Raw genomic sequence first — 24,639 nt, forward strand, 5'->3', positions numbered from 1 at the left:
TCAAACTTTAATTTTTTTACATGTTTCATCACAAAATGTGCATAGTGCCCAAGGGGTGTAAATACTTTTTTTACATACTGTAAGTTGCTGAGACAACATTAGAAAATGGAGGGTTGTTTGGGCGAGACTTAGAAAACTTCAATTTTCCTGTTTCTTTTTCTTTAAGCCGCTGTATCTCAGCAACCAGAGGTCCAATCTTTAATGTCTCTTAGACAATTTTATTGCAAATAAACATTTATTTTTCAGAAATGGTCACTCATGGTTGTAGGGATTATGGGTTGCAGGATTGAATATGTAATAAATTATTAAATGAGTATTTATTATAAGATTGATATAATTCGTAAATAAGAGTTAAGAGCGCAACAAAAAGTGCGCACCTTCATGAATATTGCCTTGTTAGCTGATTGTGGATTGAGTGCGAGAGCGCGCTAGCGAGCTGCGAGAGAGAACAACGAGCGAGAAAATAACGAGATGCGCGTGGCCGGCGAAAGAGAGAATGAAGATTGTCAAATCAGTTTTGTGGTTAATTTCTGTGGAATAAGACGTGTTGTTTGTTAATTGCAAAATATCTGTGTTTTTATTATAAAAGAAAGTCCCCGATCACGACAATGGTCTCTATTTTTAGAAATCGAAAAACTGCACATATTTCGCTGAAATCCAACTGTTGGTGTCTATATCTTGAAAAAAGGGCCCTATATAAAAAATGTGTAAAGTGCATTTCGATTGCAAATTCAATTTTAGATTAAAAAAATTGGTAAAAAAATATGTATGAAATTTAGATTTTTTCCAAAAATCACTATTTTTTCTAAAATTCATGACTCGGCGGTAGAATTTTTAACCATCCTTCTTTATGGCTCAAAAGTTGCGGGTTTTGGTACCCTAAAACATATAGCAGGAAAAAAATATACGTATTTTGGGAAATTGAGTTTTTGTTAAAAAAAGTTATTAAAAAATCGCATTTTTTTTCTTTCAGCTATTTTTCTGGATATTACTCAACAATACCAACAACTTTGCCGAAGACATCAAATTGATCAGAAAATTCCTTGAAAAGTCACAGATTTTCGAATATTCCCTCTTTTTTCATTTTTGTACTGTATGGAGACTTGTATGGGTGAACAAATGACACAAAATAGCTTCTTTGGTCATAGGGAAGGCTCCCACAAAGTTTTGTCGATATAAAAAATACAAATAAAATTCATATTCGGTTTTGGTAGAGAATTGCTCATATTACAGAAATGTTGCGTCATTCCCCATAGATCTAGGGTTTTTCCTCAAAATTTGTTTTCCCTAAAAGAGCACTCAGCTAGCAAAATCTAAATGTAGAAATATGTATCCAACCTGCAAAGACATATGGGTAATTCTCTACCAACTCACACAAAATCGGGAAAAGTTGCCCCGACCCCTCTTCGATTTGCGTGAAACTTTGTCCTAAGGGGTAACTTTTGTCCCTGATCACGAATCCGAGGTCCGTGTTTTGATATCTCGTGACGGAGGGGCGGTACGACCCCTTCCATTTTAGAACATGCGAAAAAAGAGGTGCTTTTCAAAAATTTGTAGCCTGAAATGGTGATGAGATAGAAATTTGGTGTCAAAGGGACTTTTATGTAAAATTAAACGCCCGATTTGATGGCGTACTCAGAATTCCGAAAAAACGTATTTTTCATTGAAAAAAACACTAAAAAAGTTTTAAAAATTCTCCCATTTTCCGTTACTCGACTGTAAAAATTTTTGGAACATGTCATTTTATGGGAAATTTAATGTACTTTTCGAATCTACATTGACTCAGAAGGGTCATTTTTTCATTTAGAACAAAATTTTTCATTTTAAGATTTCGTGTTTTTTCTAACTTTGCAGGGTTATTTTTTAGAGTATAACAATGTTCAACAAAGTTGTAGAGCAGACAATTACAAAAATTTTGATATGTAGACATAAGGGGTTTGCTTATAAACATCACGAGTTATCGCGATTTTACGAAAAAAAGTTTTGAAAAAGTTACTTTTTGCGTTTCTCTTTGTTTCGTCATCCGTGTCTGTCGCGGGTGACCATGAACGGCCATGATCGATGACGACCAACTTTTTCAAAACTTTTTTTCGTAAAATCGCGATAACTCGTGATGTTTATAAGCAAACCCCTTATGTCTACATATCAAAATTTTTGTAATTGTCTGCTCTACAACTTTGTAGAACATTGTTACATTCTAAAAAATAACCCTGCAAAGTTAGAAAAAACACGAAATCTTAAAATGAAAATTTTTGTTCTAAATGAAAAAATGACCCTTCTGAGTCAATGTAGATTCGAAAAGTACATTAAATTTCCCATAAAATGACATGTTCCAAAAATTTTTACAGTCGAGTAACGGAAAATGGGAGAATTTTTAAAACTTTTTTAGTGTTTTTCGATGAAAATACGTTTTTCGAATTCTGAGTACGCCATCAAATCGGGCGTCTAATTTTACATAAAAGTCCCTTTGACACCAAATTTCTATCTCATCACCGTTTCAGGCTACAAATTATTGAAAAACACCTCTTTTTTCGCATGTTCAAAAATGGAAGGGGTCGTACCGCCCCTCCGTCACGAGATATCAAAAAACGGACCTCGGATTCGTGATCAGGGACAAAAGTTACCCCTTAGGACAAAGTTTCACGCAAATCGAAGAGGGGTCGGGGCAACTGCTGTGTGAGTTGGCGGAGAATTACCCATATGAATTGATCTCAGTTGAAAGGATTCCAAATCCCTGAATTGCAAATGTAACATCCTGGAACAGAACTGCTAAATTCACAAATTGAATTGAAAAAAAAAATTACGTCATTCCAGAGAAATCGCCAAATTAGAAAAACGGAACACATCGCGTAAAAAGAGGTTACTCTGTACCCGTTACAGATCTGTAAAACATAGAACAGAAGTGGCAATGTTTCAATAAGTTGGCTTCTAAACTATTGGACACTAGCGTGCCCAGGGTGGGGCAACAGGGGGCAGTTGCCCCACCATCCTCGGAAATTTGTTCTAAAATTGGGCAGGGGGTGTCCATAAACGACGAAATTTTCAAAACTCTAATATTTTGCCCCACCTTCCTTGAGAACCTGGGCACGCTAGTGCTATTGGACCACATTTTCCAAGGGCCAACACGGACGGCATTTTCGTTTGTTAGACCAAAAAAGACTTCATTTTCCTCGCCATATGGCTCGCGCCCGTCCTGATTGACCATAAAATGACCGACCGAAGGGCTCGCGACTATACCGCACAAAAAGGCATTCATAAAGGCGGTAAATTATGAAATTAACAGTAACAAACTCATATCTTGTTCATCAGTGCCCAATATGGTTAGGACAGCATAAATTGCAATTTTGCCGTTTTCCCAACGGCGGGGGGTTTTATTTTTTATAGACTTTACTCTTTTTTATTTTGCTACCCCATTGCATTGGTGGTGTTTCACGCTGGGACCGACTGTCTTGTACCATCAATAGAGTTGTGAAAACTTGTTTACACAGTTAGCTGAGGTCGGTGTGGACATGTGGTGCTAATTGGAACCACACTCGAAGGCTGACATCTTCATGTAACGGAACATGTAATAGTAGTTTATGCAACAAGTTGCAAAAAGAGGATTTTTTCAGCACTAGTCGTACATTTACCCAACGAGGTTCACCGAGTTGGATAAATACGAAGAGTGCTGAAAAAATCAAGTTTTGCAACGAGTTCCATATAAGGCTTTCTAGTCAGAAATTTACCAATACATTCAAAGTATGTTTACATTACAGCTGGACGTTTGTTTGCATCAGGTTTCCTATCTCTTTCTAGCAAAAGTTTTTTGTCAGGCGACTTCTAGCTGGTTTTTTTTGACTGGCTGCCCGATATGTCAGACAACATACTTCGCAGGGCTGTGACAGCTACAGCTCGATCATTGTTTGCATCAGGACACTGTGACGAGAAGTTCGTCATTTTTGAGTTAAATTATATTTTTTTCACTGGGCCTAGAAAGCCTTATAACATTTTTTGCAATTCCAAAAAACATACACTGAGTGAAATTTTATGTCAAATTTTCATGTATTTTGTCAATAAATCGTTTAAATCAAAAAAATGTTTAAAAGTGTTACTTTTCGAAACAAGTGCTGAAAAGTTCAACTTTTCAGCACCCATTTGAGTGCTGAAAGGTAGAACTTTTCAGCATATATTTTGAAAAGTGTTGCTATTCGATTCTGTTATTTTTGGTACAGAAAAGTAGGCTATTTCGTCGTTCAAGAATGACAGGAAAAGTAAGTATTTTCACGACGGAATTGCAAAAAGACTGTTTTAGTTTTATGTTTGAGGATATTTCTATGAACAATCTAAACACGAACTCTTTCCTCTCGGTTGGATGCTGCTCATCTTATCTTATGTGTAATTAAGTCGGACTATAAAAATAACCTTGTTTAACCAAAGTTACCCCAGTCCACGCTAATTTATTCGAATCCTCCGTAAAGAAAAGATCGCGATACCGATAAGGGTGCGGATATTTGTTTGAATTTAATACATCTTGGCATGATCAGTCACACTGGCACCTCTCGGCTTGGCCCAGAAGGACCGCGTGACTACGCCAAACGGTTGGTGGCTTCGACCAACAAAGCTCGCCAGACCCGCCAGTTTCCTTATTTATTGTGGAGAAAATACTTTGGAAAGAGAAATAAGAAACATACGGCTAAGATTCAACTTACTTTTCGATGTAAAGGGGGTTGACTACGGATGACGTAACGCGTCTTATTATTACACGTTTTAAAAATCCTTGTATCGATCAGCGTCACAATTTATGGACGGTCCACATTCGGCCAATTTAAGACCGTGACAATATCTCGCCGCTTCGTCCCAATCGGGTCCACTGGGACCGTTGCTACCGGTTGTCGTCGCTGATGGCTTCTTGGTGTCGCGCAAAGACCCGCGATAGGCTCATAATTTATTGCTTCTTTCACACGCTTCTGGAGAATCGTTGGCGGCATCAGCCCAAAGTGGTGCGGCCACTCAGTGACGATCTGTGCGCGTACAAGGAGTCAACCGGACCAGACACGTATGATGGCCATACGAACCCTGTCCGCGGAATCCGTTGCGGTGGCGACGGCGTCGTCGATGCCCATGTTCTCTTGTTGTCGTTGGCTTCGAAAAAGGAAACAAGCAATGTTATCGGAAGGTAATCAAATTTATGGGCGCTTGACAACTTTGATTGATCTTTTGAGGTATTTTTGAGCGGATAATTGGCGAGGCCGTCGTATTGCGTGGAGTTTTGTATGTGCAGAATTGGTTGATTCGATGGATATTTGATTAAATTTATATGTCCAGTCATGGTTTTGTATTTTTATGTCATGTTCAGAAATCTGGCTTTTCCATACAATCTATGGAGAAACCCCATTCAGCACTGTCTAAATAATTTTGAAAAATGGACAAATGAACTCAGATTCAAATTCTGAGCAAAGGTCTGTGTGTGTGGTGAGATGTTGATCAAAATAATTGCACTTGATTATCGGGACTGGCTAAACCGATCGTGTTAGTCTCATTCGGTTCGTCCGTCTCGCTTAAGTCACTATCTATAAACCATGATGTTAAGTAAAGTACTAAAATTATGCTAGAAAATTCATTTTGACTGAAGCCCGGAATTTTGTAAAATATCGCTTTCTGTAAGAAAACCCGTCATGTTATACATTTTTAGAAAGGTATTTAAAAGACCTTTCCTGCGAAAAGGATGTAAACTATGTCCGGCTCTAGGATCCGACCCATCGTTGGTTAGATAATCGAAAGACCTTTCCAACGAGTCCAAAACATTTATGATCTGGCAACCCTGTTTCAAGTTATGACCACTTAAGTTATATTTGTGTACATTTATATTCCGATTCTAAAAATCAAAATGATCGTGCACACTTGTGACACGTCATACATGGTGTTGGAAAATGTGGAAAATTTGTCTTGTTTTTCACAAATTTATGTTGATACACATTTTCTGAAGGCAATGCAATATTTTGCTTTTGAAAATATACTGATTGAGTCGGTTAAACTATTGATTGAGGTCTATTTTAGTTTGTATGGAAATTCTGTGCACACTTGTGACACGTAGTACAATTTTACTTACGAAACACACTTGTGAAACGTGCTTTTTACTGTATCTTTTAACTGGTGTAACCAAATTAGTTGAAACTTGGAGCGTTTGTTAAGCGATAGTATACGAACCGATTGTTTCAAAAAGTTTGGCTCTAACATTCATAGTTTTGAAAATATTTATCATCAAACTTTAAAAATCGATTTTCTAGAAAAGTACTAAATGGTCGTTGTCACAAGGTAGCACACAGCTGACGATTTGTTGATAAAGAGTGAGGAAGGCATCAACCACATAAGTGGATTAAGTTTGTTTTTTTTTTTAATAAAAATTTTCAACATAACTGTTTTTTAAAGCACTATTATAAGAAACTATTTTGAAACAAGTACGTGAACATTGTGTGGCCTATACCTCTGTAAATGTTTTAAAAATAAAAATCTTGAGAAAATTTGAAATTAAATATGTCTTTATTGAACTTTCTTATAATAATTACATTTCTTTTACATGCTAAGTGGTATGGCCTAGTGCTCTTCATCTTTGTTGTATTTTTCGTTTTATTATTAACTGGTCACATTTATTTTCTATACTCCAAATTGTTTTACATTGTTGCATTGAATCGAATACATTTGGGTAAAAAGGAAAAAAATCACTTTAACAACTTATCCTAACTTAAAACTAAAAAAATAAATTCATTGAAATATTCAAAATCATTCGAACGAGTAAACTACGAACTGTATTTCAAGATAAATCCTCCAAGCGTTCTCACTTGTTCTGCACGAGTTTTGCAACCACGCAGTGTTGTTGTCATCTCGATGAAAATGTTCAGAAGTTCTTGTGGTGAAAACAGGTCACTACTGCCTTCATCCGTTGATGCTGGTTGGTTTTCCCTCGGTTGCTGACTGAAGCCTGGAGGTGTTGTATTCTCTGCAACTCTTTGCCGCTGATTCAACGGCAATGGCTGCAGATTTGGAACCACTCGAACAGATCCTGCTCCTGGTGACGCCAAAGCAGGAAAATCCACGTCCGTGAATGCTGGTGGTGTTTTGCGACGATTTGGTTGGTGCCTCGTCGTCGCTTGCTGCCGAATTTTCACAAACTCAGCACGTTTTGGGCAGCTTCGATTCTTGGTCGAATGGTCACCGCCGCAATTGAAGCATTTGGCTTCAATGTTCTCGTTGATTGTTTCGCAAGCTTGAGTTTTGTGCTCACCTCCGCAGGTTGCACAACGACTCTTGATGAAACAGTTCCTTCCACCATGCCCAAACTGCAAACAGTTCGAACATTGTGTCACGTCACGGTGCACAGGACGATATCGTTCCCAAGTCACAAGAGACCATCCATTAACCACGTGGACACTTTGGGGGGGGGGGGTATGGCGATTGTCCACGCTCCATACAAAAAAGTTTTTTTTGTATGGACAATCGTCCACGAAGGGGGGGGTGGTTGAGATTTCCAAAAAAGTGTCCACGTGGTTTGTGGATGGTCCCCAATGATGTTGAAAATTGCCCGAACTGCTTTCAGCTCAGACAGCGTTGTCGATCCTTTCTCGAGATGAACCAGGTACAGTTGATCACGATACTTGATGTCCTTGTTGTGTCTCGTCATCTTGAAGACTTCGATCACGTTCAACTTAAGAGTTTTGAGCTCTTCTTTCTGCACACTCACATCCATGTCGTACAGGCCACGGAGGACCTGTTTCATGGGGCGTTTACCTGGATCGCCATGGCTGTAGTATTCAATCTTGGTGTTGTTCAGGAAATCCCGAACGTAGTTGTAATCCTTTCTGGTAGGTAGCAGAATGTTGAGTCCATCAGCACACAAGCGAATGGAAGCTCGTAAAGTACCAGATTTGATAAATCCGGTCAGCCACTTTCGCACCGAATCCGATGACGATGTTTTCACAAAAAATGGGTGGTAACTTTTCCCGTCGTTCAAATTCTTCCTTCTCGCTCACGTCCACAGGGAGGGTAGCGAACTGGTTTCCAGACGAATTTTGAGCGTCCTTGCTCAAACTGCCTGGCTTTGCAGGTAGCGCTTCGGTATTCTTTAGCTTCTTCAAATCTGCCGATCCTGCTGGTGAGGACCGCCTCTTTTTCTTGCCGTGAGGCATTTTTGCACTTTCTAAGCACTTTTCAGGAGCTAATATCCAGGAGTACCTCACTGAATAGTGGTCCACAAAGGAATCAATCTTGAGAAAAGTTCTACCGTTTGAATGGTATTTGTCTCCCGGTTAACGATATTATTCTTATATTGTTCCATTTTAAGAAGCCAGGCGTTTCCATGGATTTATTGTAAGAAACGGAGACTCAATGGTGGCACTTGGTCAGAACGATAGATTTAGTAAAAACTAACTGAAATGTAATTCTGTCAATTGGTGCGTTTTCAGAAAACCCAATTCTCACATTCAATTCTCCTCTTAACTCTCTCCAGTACTCTTCCCCGATGTTGTGGCAATAATTTAATCAATAACTGAACAGTTAACTCATAGTTTATGTGCTCGCACCGCAAAGATCACCGCCAGATATCATATCACGACAGATGAATATATTATGAGCTGAGTGCGTTCGTGTGCATGTGCATGGCGTGTATAATTATAACATTATTAAGATTTTATCACATTTTAATGTTACCTTTTATCTCCTTTATTAATCTCTGCTGATGATGATGACGGCCGGGCTACGTACCCATGCAGTTCTTGGACCTGATGGCTTGGACTGGGCCCGGCCTGGCCTCGGGGATTAAAATATATCTCCGCTATATTTTTGCATATTGTTTGGGGGGAAAACAGAACCAAAAGGAAACTGATGTCCCGGGTTTGTGTGCGATCGTGGTGCGTGGCCAATCAGGAAAACCGCGCCCACCAATGTTTATTAAAATGTTCCAAGCTGTCATGTACAGAGGGTACCTCCAGCGAAGTTTTGCGCGCGCGACATGTCTAGACGAGGAGGTAACGTTGGGTAAAACACTCGTTGCAGGCGGTCCTCACCGCCGACGAGTCTTGTGGAGGCCCTCGAGCCCATGTCGCGGTTGTGCAAACTGGCCACCAAACAGTAGTTAAACCACTAGCGGGGCCCTAATCTAATCGGGGTGGCTTGTTTTAGCGTGTAAAACTTGTGTATAAATGGTTGTTGAACTACCCGGAGCAGGGGCCCTTATCTGCGGCTTGTATGGCCACTGGCAACGGTCACTGCGGTGGCGTGGTGTGGTCACTTTGAAGTGGGATTCGAACACGAGATCAGTTGTTTCTCATCTCACAGAAGGGCGATCGGTTTTAAATTAACAACATAATAAATAAGCACACAGATGGAGTTTACATTAGGCAAATCAAAGCCAGAAGGTATACGGTTAACGGTTGTGTTTTTCTAAGCCGGAGATTGAACTTCCGATCTTTCGCCTTATAAACCGATGCTTTGTCACTAGGCATCGGGTCAACAAAATATTAAATTCTTTAAAAAAATGGCATTTCAATAATGTATGTAGGGATATTGATTTTTTTGCGATTATTCTATTCCTGGCATGGAGGAGAGCAACTCACGGCGTGTTTTCTAGAACAAACTTTTCAGGAAAAAATAGTCATCGCTACTTTCAAATGTGTCTTATAGGAAATTTTCTCAGCTTTCCAATGATTTTAAGAGCGAAATGATTCATCGAGAAATTTCTGAGATATCTATTTTTTAGTTGATTGTTCTAAATTCCTTCATTATTTATAGAAAACTTTTAAAACAGTTCTGGAAACTTGTCAAATTATGTGTTTTATGTGTCTTTAATTCATCAAAGCCGGGGCTGTGGTGTACACGGAGAAAAAAGAGTTCCCAAAATCGTGAACAAGCGTTTATGAAAATGGGAACCTCGAACAAAGTGTTCAAATCCCATGGTACGATTTTGGTTCCCATTTTCAAAAACGCTTGTTCACGATTTTTGGAACTCTTTTTTTTCGTGTAGGGGTAAGCGTGGTTGCCTCTCACCCAGTCGGCTTGGCTTCGATCCCAGACTGTCCCGGTGGCATTTTTCAAGACGAGATTTGTCTAACCACGCCTTCCGTCGGACGGGGAAGTAAATGTTGGCCCCGGTCTTACCTAAAGGGTTAGGTCGATAGCTCAGTCCAGGTGTAGGAGTCGTCTCCCTGGGTCCTGCCTCGGTGGAGTCGCTGGTAGGCAGTTGGACTAGCAATCCAAAAGTCGTCAGTACGAATCCCGAGGTGGATGAAAACTTAGGTGTAAAAAGAGGTTTGCAATTGCCTCAACAATCAAGCCTTCGGACACTTAGTTTCGAGTAGGAATCTCGCAATCGAGAACGCCAAGGCAATGCTGTAGAGCGAATAATTTGATTTTTTTATTTTCATTCATCAAAATGTGCAAAACAAGACAAAACATGATTTAAAATCAAATATACTACAAATTACTGCTGCAAGATTCAAATAACATTCGTGTGTTTTAACTCTGAATAATGAAAACATCGTCACAAACTTGTTTTTGGTTTAAACAAAAATTAAATGGTATTTTATCTAATCTAATCTAATCTAATCAGACCCTAGCGCAGCCAATCTTTCGAAGGGATCCTGGAGAGTGCCTTAGGTTAGATGACGCCTAGCACTCTTCTTGTCATTTATTAACATCTGCAGTGCGCCATTGCATCGAAAATGCATTGAAACATCACAAGCGTTAAAGCGGCCAGGCCTACTGCGTAAAGCCGTATCGCAGAGATGACTTGTAATTGGGTTGAGTTTGAGCACTGAGTGTTCGAACAACAACACAATTCTGAATCGACAGGGGAAGAAGAAGCTTGGGGACACACCACCATACGCTCCGATATTTTTGGATGTATTCGGAGCACCATGCTAAGAAGGTTTGGTACTCCGGGACCCTCTGGGATGGAACATTGTATTTCCACGAATGCCCTGGACACTATTTGCCGTGAAAATTAAATAGTATTTGAGAAAAACAAACAGAAACTTCCATTCCAAACCAGTTTAACAAATGCCAAAGTATTTGTAAAATATTTAAAAAAAAGATAAGATTTATAAGATTTCTATAATGTTGTTGATTCCTTGATAATTTCATACAAGAAAACTGAAAAAAAAACATTTCATACTCATGAAGCTTGCTACAGTAATTTGTAGTTCAAACTCGTGTAAAAAACATGTTTTGTATCCATGCAACTGGTAAATATTTGGTTAAGGATATATGATATTTTTTCATAAAAATCTAATACCTTATCAATCTCAAACATGCAAAAAAATCGAGTTTATCAGCTAAATCCAAGCTAAATCTGAGCAGACGAGAGATATTTATACAGGAAAATTATTGTTATAATCTATTAATTCTTTTTAAAATATATTTTAATCCGGTTTTATGACTTTCATTTCTGAATAAATCCCACATATCCAAAAACTCGGTTAACCTATTTTTTAAAAATGTTTTGCGTTTTGCAACCTTCTACAAAGTTTTTTCTAGTCTTATTTTGTACATTTTGATGAGTAAATGTCACATAAAACACATCATTTGACAAGTTTCACAAACTGTTATCAATAAATAATAAAGGATTTTAGAACAAAAATCTTAAAATATGATATCTCAGAAATTTCTCGATGAATCCTTTCGCTCTTAGAAGCATTGGAAAGCTGAGAAAATGTCCTATAAGATACATTTGAAAGAAGCGATGACTATTTTTTCTGTTTAAGATTCCCCAGAAAACACGCCGTGAACAGTTTCAGTTTTTAAACCAGTGGAGGACGCAACAATTATCCAATTCTTACCATTTCGTCAGGTGTGTGCTATCTTGTGACATAGACCATTTTGGTCGAAAATGAGTTAATGATGACGTTTTGTTATACGTAACAAACCCTACAAGATGCTTTAACCCGATTTTCGATATCTGTTTCCGTTTCCGGTATACAGCAAAGCACACTTGTGATATAGACCAAATTCCCAGTCAAATTTTTTGTGCTATCTTGTGACACGTGCAAAAGCAGTAGAGAACTATAAAACTGTATGGTACCAACAGATGTCACTACAACTTTATGGCGAGATTTATAACTAACCTTGTCACAAGAGTGCACTTCAAAAAAAATGAAGAACATGTACTACGTGTCACAAGAGAGTTGCAAAGAGATTATGGTCGTTGTCACAAGAGTACCACCAATATGTTGATGGGTTTGTATGGTCGTTGTCACAAGTGTGCAACAAATATTTTGATAGGAGTTTGTATGGTCGTTGTCACAAGTGTGCCACGAATATTTTGGTAGGAGTTTGTATGGTCGTTGTCACAAGTGTGCCACGAAAATTTCGATGGAAGTTTGAATGGTCGTTGTCACAAGTGTGCAACAAATATTTTGATAGGAGTTTGTATGGCCGTTGTCACAAGTGTGCCATGAATATTTTGGTAGGAGTTTGTATGGTCGTTGTCACAAGTGTGCAACAAATATTTTGATAGGAGTTTGTATGGTCGTTGTCACAAGTGTGCCACGAAAATTTCGATGGAAGTTTGTATGGTCGTTGTCACAAGTGTGCCACGAATATTTTGGTAGGAGTTTGTATGGTCGTTGTCACAAGTGTGCCACGAAAATTTCGATGGAAGTTTGTATGGTCGTTGTCACAAGTGTGCAACAAATATTTTGATAGGAGTTTGTATGGCCGTTGTCACAAGTGTGCCATGAATATTTTGGTAAGAGTTTGTATGGTCGTTGTCACAAGTGTGCCACGAAAATTTCGATGGAAGTTTGTATGGTCGTTGTCACAAGTGTGCCACGAATATTTTGGTAGGAGTTTGTATGGTCGTTGTCACAAGTGTGCAACAGATATTTTGATAGGAGTTTGTATGGTCGTTGTCACAAGTGTGCCAAATGAAATTTTCTCGGATGTAGAACCGATTGATACATAAATTAAGGTAAGATCAGACCACACGCCAGCAAACCCAACATAGTCGCGTGGGATGCCCCAAGCGCATGCAAAATCACTAAATGCAACGGCATCGGCGAAGGAAGTTTGCTCTACCGTGTGGTATGATTAAGATGAAACGATAAGAAATATTAATCAATCTCCGAGCGGGTTTGTTTAGTCGCACCCGTAATTAAATGTAAACTTCTGAAACACATAATTAAATGCGAAATTGATTACTACCACGCTGCTGATTTGCATAAAAAATAGATTTTTAAGTGACAATCCCCGTTTTCTTTGCTCTCTCGGTTGCAGGCATTGAAGTCTCCTCAGCACGAATCATGATGACCGCAGAACCACCGCCGACCACCACCACAACCACCTCTTCAAACCATAACCTCAACAACAACAACCTGAACCATCACCATCACCTGTTTCCAACGGATCGACTCAGCGCTCCGGTTCTAGCGCGACGAAAGTTCAGCTTTCCGGCTAGCTTTCACTCCACCGTCCTCCACGGAGACCACCACCCCTCGGGGACACTCCACTCGGGGTCGCTCCAACCAACGAGTACGGCAGCATCCGCGGCCCGGCGTCGACTCAGCAACGTCAGCGATGTGGTCACCCGCAAGTTGTCCAGCACGATCGGCTGGAAGCAACCGGTTCTACCCTCGCAGGACATCATCACCCAGGGCAAGTGCCTGTGCGGCCAGTACATTCGGTGTCGGCTGAAAAAGTCCGGCGTGTTCAACCGGAAGTTGGGCCTGCAACGGATTCGCAGCATCGTAGGAACGCCGTCGATCCACGTGGTCCGCGAGGTGTTCCCAGCGCTGCTAAGTGTAACATAACCTCAAAGGAATATCTTCAAGACCCTTAGTAACCATATCATTTAAATCCCACAGGTCGGTGACGAGCTGGAGCGGATGTACCCCCGCGTTTACACCGGAATCGCCCGCCAGTTGACGCGCTTTGGCCGCGGTGAGCTCAAAACGCCCGAAACGGCACCCGTGCTGCTGAGTGCGATCGCCCGGGACCTGTTCAAGGCGGACATCACCTGGGGCAAGGTCGTGTCGCTGTTTGCCATTGCCGGGGGCCTCTCGGTCGACTGTGTCCGCCAGGGCCACCCGGACTACCTGCCAAAGCTGATCGAGGGCGTGGCGGACGTCATCGAGGACGAGCTGGTCACGTGGATCTCGGAAAATGGGGGTTGGGTGAGTAGTTGATCATTTATTTGCAAGTTCGTCATACTCAAAACCAATTTCCCTATTTCACAGGTTGGTCTGGCGAACAAGGTTCGGCCACCTCCGGAGGAGATCACCTTCGCGGGAAGGTGTTTTGTTGGCGCCAGTTTGGTGATGTGTTTGTTCATGTTTGTGCTTTTGTTGAAGACGATAGGATTGTATTTATGGCCAAATACATTTGGATAGCGAAAAGATAATGTTTTTTTATTGATTGAGTGAATAGTCCTATTGATTAACAGTTGGATCCACCATTGCAAATTTTTACCGAAAAAAAAAAAACAGAATCAAATTTTTATCAATATTTATTTTTAACTTTGGTAAGTCTTGTTTTTTGCTGTTGGAAAATTGTTTTTATGTCTTGTAAGAAACCATGAAACTCCATTAAATCACCCTTACGGCCAATTTGCACTACTTTAGTGTCTTTAGTGTGAAATACTGAATCCTCACCAAAATTCATTATTTTTCAAAAATTGTGAAGCTTTTATAATTAATAGCAGTATATAAATATGTTTTAGACTTTAGAAGAAAATACTCAGGTTGCACACTATACCGTATTTTAAATGATACTCTGATTTATAAAAAATGCAAGCGACGCGAAATGTCTGTGCGTGTGTCTGGATGTGAGTCCGTGCACCGAAAAACATGCACTCGATTATCTCCGGATTGGCTGAACCAATTTAAAACGTTTTGGTCTCATTCGATCTGTCTTGAGGTCCCACAAGACCCTAGTTAATATTATAAAGTTTAGAAAAGTACTTCAAAAGTTTTGCTAAAAAAACGATTTAAGCTAAACTTTGGAAGATTGTAAAAAGGGTGGTTTTTGTAAGAAAACCCGTCATGCTATATATTCAGCAATTCCATTTGAAAAGAGCCTAAACCAAAAAAAAAGTTCTCCGATCGGGCTCAAAATTTTTCTGGGGGTTCCTTGGCCAAAATAATTAGACCCGTATTTTTTTGTTTGGCCATTAGGGTGGCCTACATCGTGCTAGGGTGGTTAAAAATGGCAATTTTTCGCAATAACCACTTTTTCTAAAATCATATCTCGCGCCATTTCATCCGATTTTAGCTGTCTTAGACGCAAAGAAAGGTGATGAGTTTGGCTATTTGGGAAAAATAGTAAAGTTCCAAAATCTAGCTTAACTATTGAAAAGTCGTATGAAAACTTAAAATGGCGTTTTGACCGTGTCTGGACCAAAGAGCCTATGTCTGAAAATATTTTTATCGGATTCCTCGGAAAATTTCACATAACATATCAAAAATTGGCGATGTCGAACCGTACGTTTCCGAGATATGATTTTTGAAAAAAAAACTGCGTTTTCGACGCGCCACGCGCAAAAACGGAAAATGACGAAATCGGCAAAATCAACTTTTTCCACTAAAACTGCGATAACTTTAAAATTTCAGCGATGACCTATAGATGTTATGGTACCAAAAGTTGCGTCTCTCAATTACGAAAATTTTGGTACCCAGACATGTATAGGTCATCGCTGAAATTTTAAAGTTATCGCAGTTTTAGTGAAAAAGTTGATTTTTGCCGATTTCGTCATTTTCCGTTTTTGCGCGTGGCGCGTCGAAAACGCAGTTTTATTTTCAAAAATCGTATCTCCAAAACGTACGTTTCGAAATCGCCAATTTTTGATATGTTATGTGAAATTTTCCGAGGAATCCGATAAAAATATTTTCAGACATAGGCTCTTTGGTCCAGACACGGTCAAAACGCCATTTTAAGTTTTCATACGACTTTTTCAATAGTTAAGCTAGATTTTGGAACTTTTACTATTTTTCCCAAATAGCCAAACTCATCACCTTTCTTTGCGTCTAAGACAGCTAAAATCGGATGAAATGGCGCGGAGATATGATTTTTAGAAAAAGTGGTTTTTGCGAAAATGACGAAAATTGCCATTTTTGAACCACCCTAGCACGATGTAGGCCACCCTAATGGCCAAACAAAAAAATACGGGTCTAATTATTTTGGCCAAGGAACCCCCAGAAAAATTTTGAGCCCGATCGGAGAACTTTTTTTTTGGTTTAGGCTCTTTTCAAATGGAATTGCTGTATTATTAGAAAGGTATTTGAAAGACCTTTCCAACGTGTTAAAAAGATTTAAGATCTGACAACCCCATCAAAAGTTATGAACACTTAAGTGTTATTTATAGACTTTCTCAAAGCCGGATCTCAAATATTTTGATGAAAAAGTTGTCCGGATCTATCATGCGACCCATAGGCAATCAAAAGATCTTTCCAACAAGCCCAAAAGATTGAAGATCTGACAACCCTATCAAAAGTTATAAGTACTTTAGTGTTTTTGATACACTTTTTTGAAGCAGGATCCAGATAATTTGATAAAAAAATAAGTGTTATTTATACACTTTTTTGAGGATGTGTAGTGTCTTTATTTTATGAATGTGAGGAAGGCACCAACCACCTAAAGGTGGATTAAGTAACGTTTTTTTCAATTTTGAAAATTCCCGGGATTTGGGAATTCCCAGTTTTGGAAAAAATCCCGGGATTTTTGTCCCGGGAATTCCCGGGATGGACGCACTACTCAAAATGTCTGTAAAGAAAATTCAATAAAGAAACCTCGGTTCTAATCAGATCATAGTAACCGAAAAGGACCTAATAAAATAAGTTGTTGAAAATCAAAAACATTTTCATAGCTTTAAAACTATTTTACAATATGGGTCATTAGGGTGGAATCAAAAATTGTTTTTTTTTCAGCAACACAGTTTTTGGGGGGGTCCTCTCCTTATGCCCTGGGCTATATTACACACTCATCAAAAGATGAAGACATGGTATCTCCCGTGTTGGGTTATTGTTCCGGATGAGGGTCTAACACAACCAGACCAAACAGAGGGATAAGCGTTGTGGAGCCATCCGTGGATAGGGCGTCCTAAAATGCTAATGCTAACACAGTTTTTTGGTCCTTTTTAGGGTCTCAAACAACCTCCCAAACTTTGGGAGCGATTGGTTAAGCCCACGATTGGCGAGTGAAATTTGTATGGAAATTATTATGAGAAAACTTGCATTTTCACATTTTTAAATTTACAAAATTCGTGTTTTATTATTTCATGAAACTAACACCGTAAGTATAGCCCTGAATGTCTCGAACAACTCTCCCGAAGACAGTATGGTGCTAAATTGCTTCGAAAGTACATTTCGAAATACTCGGTAAAAATCATACTTTTTGCCAACACTGTCAAGTAAAGCGGAATCTTTCGAAAACTATAATATATTTGCGGATTTGGAGTGCAACTTAACAAAATATTGTCTTCTGAACACTTCTTCACGTCGATTTTATGTAAGGTTCATCAAAATATAAGAACAGTCATGTCCATTTTGTATGTCATGGTTCCTTAAGCAATGTTGGCAGAATATTTGAGTTTCACTGATTATTTCAGTACACTACTTTTCAAAACTCTAAATCATTTTTAAGACGCACTTTAGCACCATACTGTCTTGGGGAGAGTTGTTCAGGACATCCAGGGCTACACTGCTAAGGTGTTGGTTTCATAAAATAATAGAACATGAATTTTATAAATTAAAAATGTGAAAATGCTAGTTTCCCCATAGTAATTTCCATACAAATTTCATTGGCTTTGCGCCAATCGTGGGCTTAACCAATCGCTCCCAAATTTTGGGGGGTTACTGATTGGATTTTAATCGTTTTCAATTTTCCCATATAACTAGATTCCACCCTAATGGGTCATTTTAATTCAAACCTACCAGCACTCGAAATTTACATGTATTGCTCAAGATCAAGCTAATTTAAAAAAGGATATTAAAACCATCAAAACAAGCAAGAATCCCGACTGGATCCTAAAATTAGGCCTAAATTTATGATATTATTATGATTATGATATTATTGAATCCTTTAACTGCTGTTGTTAATTATTGACGCTTTAAAATAGTCTTTTCCGGTGTATATCTTCAGACAATTGATTGAAAGTTGTCTTCTTGAAACAAACTTTAAACCAACACCAAGTTTGTTTGTCCCATTACAACAATTTCTATGCATGATTATCCCACCAAGCATTTGTTTTCAAAGAATCATCATATGTTGCTTACTGGGCCGAATTGAGACCTGCAGGAAAAGTGCATTCATCTAGAACAAATATGTGCAGGAATAGAGCAGAAGTTTGTTTAAATTTAATTCGTTTATTTATATAGTTAACCTGCAACTACACGTGACAATTATGCGTTGAACGGCAGTAAATCAATATTTTTTGGAATATCTTCAGTTTGACAATAACAAATAAAGGCACAAATATTTTTACTTTATCAAATTTATTAGTTCAAAGTAATAACCAAGACTGCTTCATTCATGGTGCCGAATATCAGACATACAATAACTAAAAAAAAGATAATAATGATTAACGTCTATCCAACTAATCAACGCACAAATTACTCTATACGGCAACACTGCCGCGCCGTAATCGACTCCAGCCGAGCGATCTTTCACGGCGCGAAAGATCGCGCGCATGGAAACATCGAACATCGCGGACGCGTGCGCTATCACGCATACACGTGCGCCTACGAGGGTTCACCCATGAATGATGCTACGCATGGATTATCTTCTCAACGAGGGTGATTGTAGGTTGTCAGGTGTAATTATGATCCACCACCTGGAATTATTGTTACCACACTCGATCACGATTGTGACGTCATTCGGTACCGACCCCGCGCTCCGGTAGCTGGACACAGGTCGACCGCCTGATGATACCTTCCCATTGACAGTTCACACTAGCGCACGATCCGTCATCGCGCACAGCTCCAGCTCGGCGACGACGACGACGACGATCGCGGACGATCATCTCAGAGTTTCACCAGCTGCAGCTGGTCACGACTAGGATTATCTAACCGAGTCCGTAGACCGCGCTCCGGTCCGCAGTTGTTCCTGTTGCAGTGTGTGGTCGCAGCCGTTCGGAGATCCGGAGCGAATGGCCAGTTCGGAGCGGGTAGACTAGCCCGTAGAAATGTCGTCCGAGACGCCAACCAACAAGTTCACCAACGTCGTCGGCTGGACAAACCGACGGAGTCCGATCCACCATCTGACCACGACCCAGGATGTGATCAATCAGGTGAGCCCGAATGGCTAGAGCTATTCTTATCAACATCTGGCTGGTGCAGCGCGGCTGATGAAGCTTTCGATGAGCTTAATAGAAACATCGAAAGGCACATAAACATTGCTTGATTCCCCTATATAGATAAGGGATTAGACAGTCGAACTCGTGATAGTACGGTTAACAAGTTTGATTGTAAGTTTTCGTGATCTTTACTCAAGCCTGTCAACCAGTGATCCATGACCGATCAATACGATCACATTTCACTGCCTCTGGTTGACCGTACAACTCAGCGAGCTGCTGTAGAACCACCAGATGTAAGCACTCACTGGTTTTCCGGTGAGGCGATCATACTCAAGGTCATCCAGAGCAGAGAGTTCTCTGAACGTTTGAATGTTGAGTTTTCCGGTATTTTTATGATTTTTGACATGCCGTTAGTGAGGGTGACTATGGGTCAAAAATCGATACGCCTGTCGTAATTTCTTAGTAACAAAAACATTTTAAATAACTTTCAAATAAAAATCTGTCAACGTAGAATTATTCTTAGATAGTTTACTAACCCCTTAGAGGAGGTGACATTGGGAACTTTTTCACAAAACTCGAAATGTTAACCCCCTCCCGCCCATGGTTACTCCAGAGCACCAAAACTCAAATATCTCGGAACTGACACAACTTTTCATGGTGCTTTAAATTGCAGGTGTTCATGTAGAATATATACTAACATCTCCCTAAATTTTATCAAATTTGGTTAAGCACAAGCAAAGTTACAGTGTGAAATGTAAACAAAAATGGGCCAATTTTAGGGAAATAAATAAGACCTGTTTTCGAAAGCCCGTAAAAAAAACCAAACACAAAATGTTATGAAACAAAAAATGTTTTGCTATCATTTGAACCTTGGACAAGAATCCCTGTGAATAACATTGTGAGTTTGGACCGGTTTTAAGTGTTTTTCAACCTTTTTCATTTGATGCACCAGAGCACCACCTAGGCATATGAGCAACTAAATATTCAGGAGCACTTTTTTCTAAATTACAGAAAAATCTTATTTTTATCAAAACAAAAGTTTATAAACGTTTTGACTATTCATAAACAAGACAAAACATTGTTATTAGACCGATAGTTTTATTATTTTCCTCATTTTTCATGAAAATTGTTGTTTGTGGGTTTTGAGTGAGCCAATCAAAGAAACCTGAAAAATGCAGAGATTTTAGAATTTGTAGTTAATACTTCAGAAATATGGTCTTACAGCAAAGAATAAGTAATTTTTAACACATTTCGAAGCGTTTTCAAACAAATGAATCAATAGATTTGAAGAAAACGAGATTTTGTGGTTTAAAAAAAAAGTTGCTCGTCTTCCTGATGGTGCTCTGGTGCACCACTTCAAATTCAACTTGTTTGCACCAATTCGATGTTGTTGGGTCAAAGTAAAGTATTTCCTGCGTTATTGTACCAAAATTTAGCCATTTACTATTTTTACGATAGGCAAACAGCTCTGGGCGTTAGAGGGTTAAACAATAGTTGGCCTTCTCAGCTACCATTTAACACTGGGGGTTTTGTCAAATAGTTACTTGTTGGCTCGGAATTTGCAATGTAGTTCTGGTTATAAAAATGCTTATGCGCCCATTTCAAATGTTGCTCCAGAGGTGAAGATATTCGAGAAAAACACCACAAAAAAGACCAAATGAGGTCAAATGAACGACTTCCCGTCATTTGCCGCTAATGTGAGTATCACCAATCGATTCCTCGAAATTTTTATATTAAAAATGATACTTTTGATAGGCAGAACCTGACGGCGTCAAAGGATTTGTTTTTCCATCCGTTTTTGCCCACTGTGCGTTGTCTCAATAATAAACTGTCAACTTATAAACTAAAATAGATATACATTGGATGCCAGTCAAAAAGAAATTGATGCATTTCGAAAGAATCATTGCAGTATTTTGCCAGATTTATGCGTTTTTTTTTTCTTTTTTTTTTTGAGTAATTGTCGAGGTACAATCATCTGGGGCGAATCAGGAAGAATTGAGACAGCTGCTTGAAACAGGTTCTATATTTTGATATTTTTATCGATTTTTTTGGTTAGAACAAATACAGCGTTTAGTTGATAATTAGTGCTTCGATTTCCTAATTTGAAGCTTTCTTAATCTTAAATGTTATCCTCTGAATAATGCAGGAATGTTTTAAAAAAAATTAAATGAAATAATAATTAATATTGAGTTATTTTTAGGGTTAAACACTGTGAGCTTTTGATCCGAAATCAGTTGTTCAAAAAAACGTTAAAGTTTCGGTAAACAAGTTTTCAAAATGAACAAAATTTTACCGAAATCAGTTGTACGATAAACAATAATGAACTTCATTACCGAAGTTCGGTAAGTTTTTATCAAATTAAATTCTTTTCAGTTTACTGAACTATTCAGCAGTTGACAATTTAGAAAAAAATAACAAATTCAATAAAACATGTGTATACACTAGGGTGCCCAGAATATGGGACTTTTTTCAAAACCTCGCTCCACAAGCTGAATATTGTTCCTTGACCTATTTTAGGACTCTGGGCCAAATATGAGCAAAATAGGTCATTATTTACCCATTGATACTCGGAGGTGAAGTTTGTATGGGAAAAATCGAAAAAATGTATGGAAAGCCCAAGTTTCTTACGGTTTGGTCTGCACGATGCACTACTTCCATCCAAATATTCTCAAAAGTGAGATTCTTATTGAAAATTTAATACTCTACAACTTTGTAGAACATACCAAAGCTGTAAAACTTGATCCTGAAAAGTTATTAGCGATTTAAAAAAGTCACTTTTGTATGAAAAACATTTTTTTCACCAACTTTAGACTCGGGTATCAATGGGTTAATCTCATCTAATGTCGCTAAAAATTTACACAGATGCTTAAAATAACCCAAAAACCGTTTTCCGCTTGTAGAGCAGGAGGTCATTTTTTCTGGGCACCCTAGTATACACTCAACCCCCGGTGGTTGGTCACTTTTTCGTTTGACGCTTTTTAAGTTTGTACCCCGTTAGTTGGTCAAAGTCAAAATAAAAAGTGGCGAACTGTCACTTTTTTACACGGTGCTCACGCACACTATCAAAACAAAGGTTTGGTAGTGTGTGTGAACTCCGTGTAAAAGGGGTGTCACACTAAAAAGTGACCCCGTTAGTTTGACAACAGTTGGTGCCAAACCATCGGAGTTTGAGTGTATTAGGGGAGAATTTCGTATTTTGACAGGTCAGTATATTTTTTTTTTTTGGCAAGGTCACTATAAAAAATGTCTTGGGCGGAAAATTATACGATCGTTTGATAAAAATTTAAAAAAGCTTTGTCAATTATGTGTCGCTATCTTTATCTCGAGAACAATTTGCGGTTAAAAAATTACAAAACCAACCCGTTTTGTGTGCATTGAACTCCAAATTTGAAAAAATGAAGATCTTTTTTGCAAAAAAAAAAATCATAAATTGTATAAGAATAGACAGTGTTCAGCATATACGAGAAGCTGTTTTTTAACAAATTTTGAAAAGATAAAGGTCTATAAAGGTTAACTATAATTTCGATTTTTAATAAAACTTTTCTCCTGATATAGCATGATATACAAACATCAACTTATTTTGTATCAAGAGAAAAAATCAAAAAAAAAATAACCATTTCAATGCGAATTTCCCAGAGAACTGCACACTAAAATTCTACCCCCTTTCCTTCCAGGGCAAATGTCTCTGCGGCGAGTACATCCGCGCCCGGCTCAAGCGGTCGGGCCTTCTAAATCGCAAGATCTTGCAGCGGCTGCGCAGTACGATGGAATTCGTTCCGCCTAGCTGTGTGGTCGTCCGGGAGTCCTTCCCGGTGCTGAACGGAATGGGCGAAGAGCTGGAACGGATGCACCCGCGCCTTTACACAAACGTTAGCCGGCAGATCTCGCTCGAACCGTGGGGTGAGCTGACCGAGCCGGACTCCGTGTGCTATCTGCTGCACGTGGTGGCCAAAGATCTCTTCAAAACGGACATCACCTGGGGCAAAGTGATCTCGCTGTTTGCCATCGCTGGAGGGCTCGCGGTGGATTGTGTCCGCCAGGAACACTACGACTATCTGCAGCAGCTGATCGAGGGCACCACGGACGTGATCGAGGAAGATCTGAGCGCATGGCTGGTGGAAAAGGGCGGCTGGCTGGGTCTGCACGATCACGTCCATCCGCCCCAAACCGAGATCACCTTCCTCGGCTGGATGACCATCACCATCTCGACGTTGCTCGTCATTTACTTAATCTCGGTTTTACTTAAACATCTCGGCTCAAACTATCTGTCGAAGTTCTAGGCGCCAACCCGTACTTTATGGCTTAGTCGTTAAACAATTGTAATACTTATGTAGCGAAGAACGTTAGCAACTCACCCGCAGCACACACATATCATATTTTAAACACACACACCATTTTTGTCTTTACACTTAAATATATTTACGAATTTAGGCAATGCTATCTAATAGCGCAGCAAGTGAATGTTACTTTACTTTTACTATTTAGTTGGGGGAAAAAGGCAATAACCGCGATCACATAATTTGCTCATTGGCTAGTATACTGAAATTTACTTGATAGCGTTAGCGAAGGTGCTTCTACCGCAATGTTGACTATTTTAATTGTTTTCCTTATACTATACGAACTCTATTCCTTGTTACGAACGTTCCATATCTTGCAAAAACATAAAACGTGATACTAATGCTCAAAAGCAATCGAAATAGCTAACAAATTTACAACGCACAACACACAACACCATTCTTTTTTTTGTAACTTGTGGATAAACTGTAGTTATACATATTACCGCGAATAAATGGTAAGCTGTTGCAAATGCAAACAAACGGTGTTTCTCAGTTTATAGAAATATTGAAAGAACGCCAGAGAAGAAACATCTTGTCAACGATGGAGACGCTGGATACGATTGTAACGGCACCATGGGTCTCCACTTCAAACGAAGTGATGTGAAGCGCCCAAATGTATGCAAATTACAACTAGCATAAAGCTTGCTTGACAACTCGACAAGAGGTATTTGTCCCTATTTTGGGCCTACTAAACCGAGCTCACTTTTTATTTATATGTGTTCTTACTTAATCACATTTTTGACGAAAATACTTTATATTTATGTATAAGCCCGAGAAACCGAAACATTTTTTGTCCCTATTTTGGGGATATTGCTTCTAGCATACGACCTTCTTTGTACATATTTTCGGCCTACATTCTGATTGGTTGAAATCTCGAAGCACGTGGCAAACTTTTTTGACGTACGGTTCAGACCCAGCTTGTACAGTACAGCCGCACAAATTGGGTCGACAAACATGCTCAATCATTGTGATGTTTTAAGCCACAAATCAACATAGGAACTGTGGTGCTCACCTAAGGCGCCAACATCTTGGCGGATTGTAAAACTAAGA

General features: G+C 39.2%; 2 protein-coding genes across 8 annotated transcripts in view; both read left to right on the forward strand.

Annotated features, from left to right (window-relative positions):
* Positions 1–14,360, forward strand: part of LOC6033417 — a 106,771-nt gene extending 92,411 nt beyond the window's left edge. For all 7 annotated transcript variants that reach the window (XM_038256094.1, XM_038256096.1, XM_038256093.1 and 4 more), the window contains exons 3-5: positions 13,243–13,766; positions 13,830–14,138; positions 14,202–14,360. In XM_038256094.1, the coding sequence (XP_038112022.1) occupies positions 13,243–13,766; positions 13,830–14,138; positions 14,202–14,354 (986 nt within the window). In that variant the 3' untranslated portion in view covers positions 14,355–14,360. The remainder of the gene's footprint in view (positions 1–13,242; positions 13,767–13,829; positions 14,139–14,201) is intronic.
* A 4,531-nt stretch (positions 14,361–18,891) lies between these two features.
* LOC6033416 (bcl-2-related ovarian killer protein) lies at positions 18,892–24,065 on the forward strand. Its single transcript, XM_038256969.1, has 2 exons — positions 18,892–19,246; positions 22,927–24,065. Exons 1-2 carry the CDS (start codon positions 19,142–19,144, stop codon positions 23,530–23,532), a joined length of 711 nt encoding a protein of 236 aa, XP_038112897.1. The 5' UTR covers positions 18,892–19,141; the 3' UTR covers positions 23,533–24,065.
* The last annotated feature ends 574 nt before the right edge of the window (positions 24,066–24,639 follow it).

Source organism: Culex quinquefasciatus, chromosome 2, assembly GCF_015732765.1.
Source record: "Culex quinquefasciatus strain JHB chromosome 2, VPISU_Cqui_1.0_pri_paternal, whole genome shotgun sequence".
NCBI classification, from domain to species: Eukaryota; Metazoa; Arthropoda; class Insecta; order Diptera; family Culicidae; genus Culex; species Culex quinquefasciatus.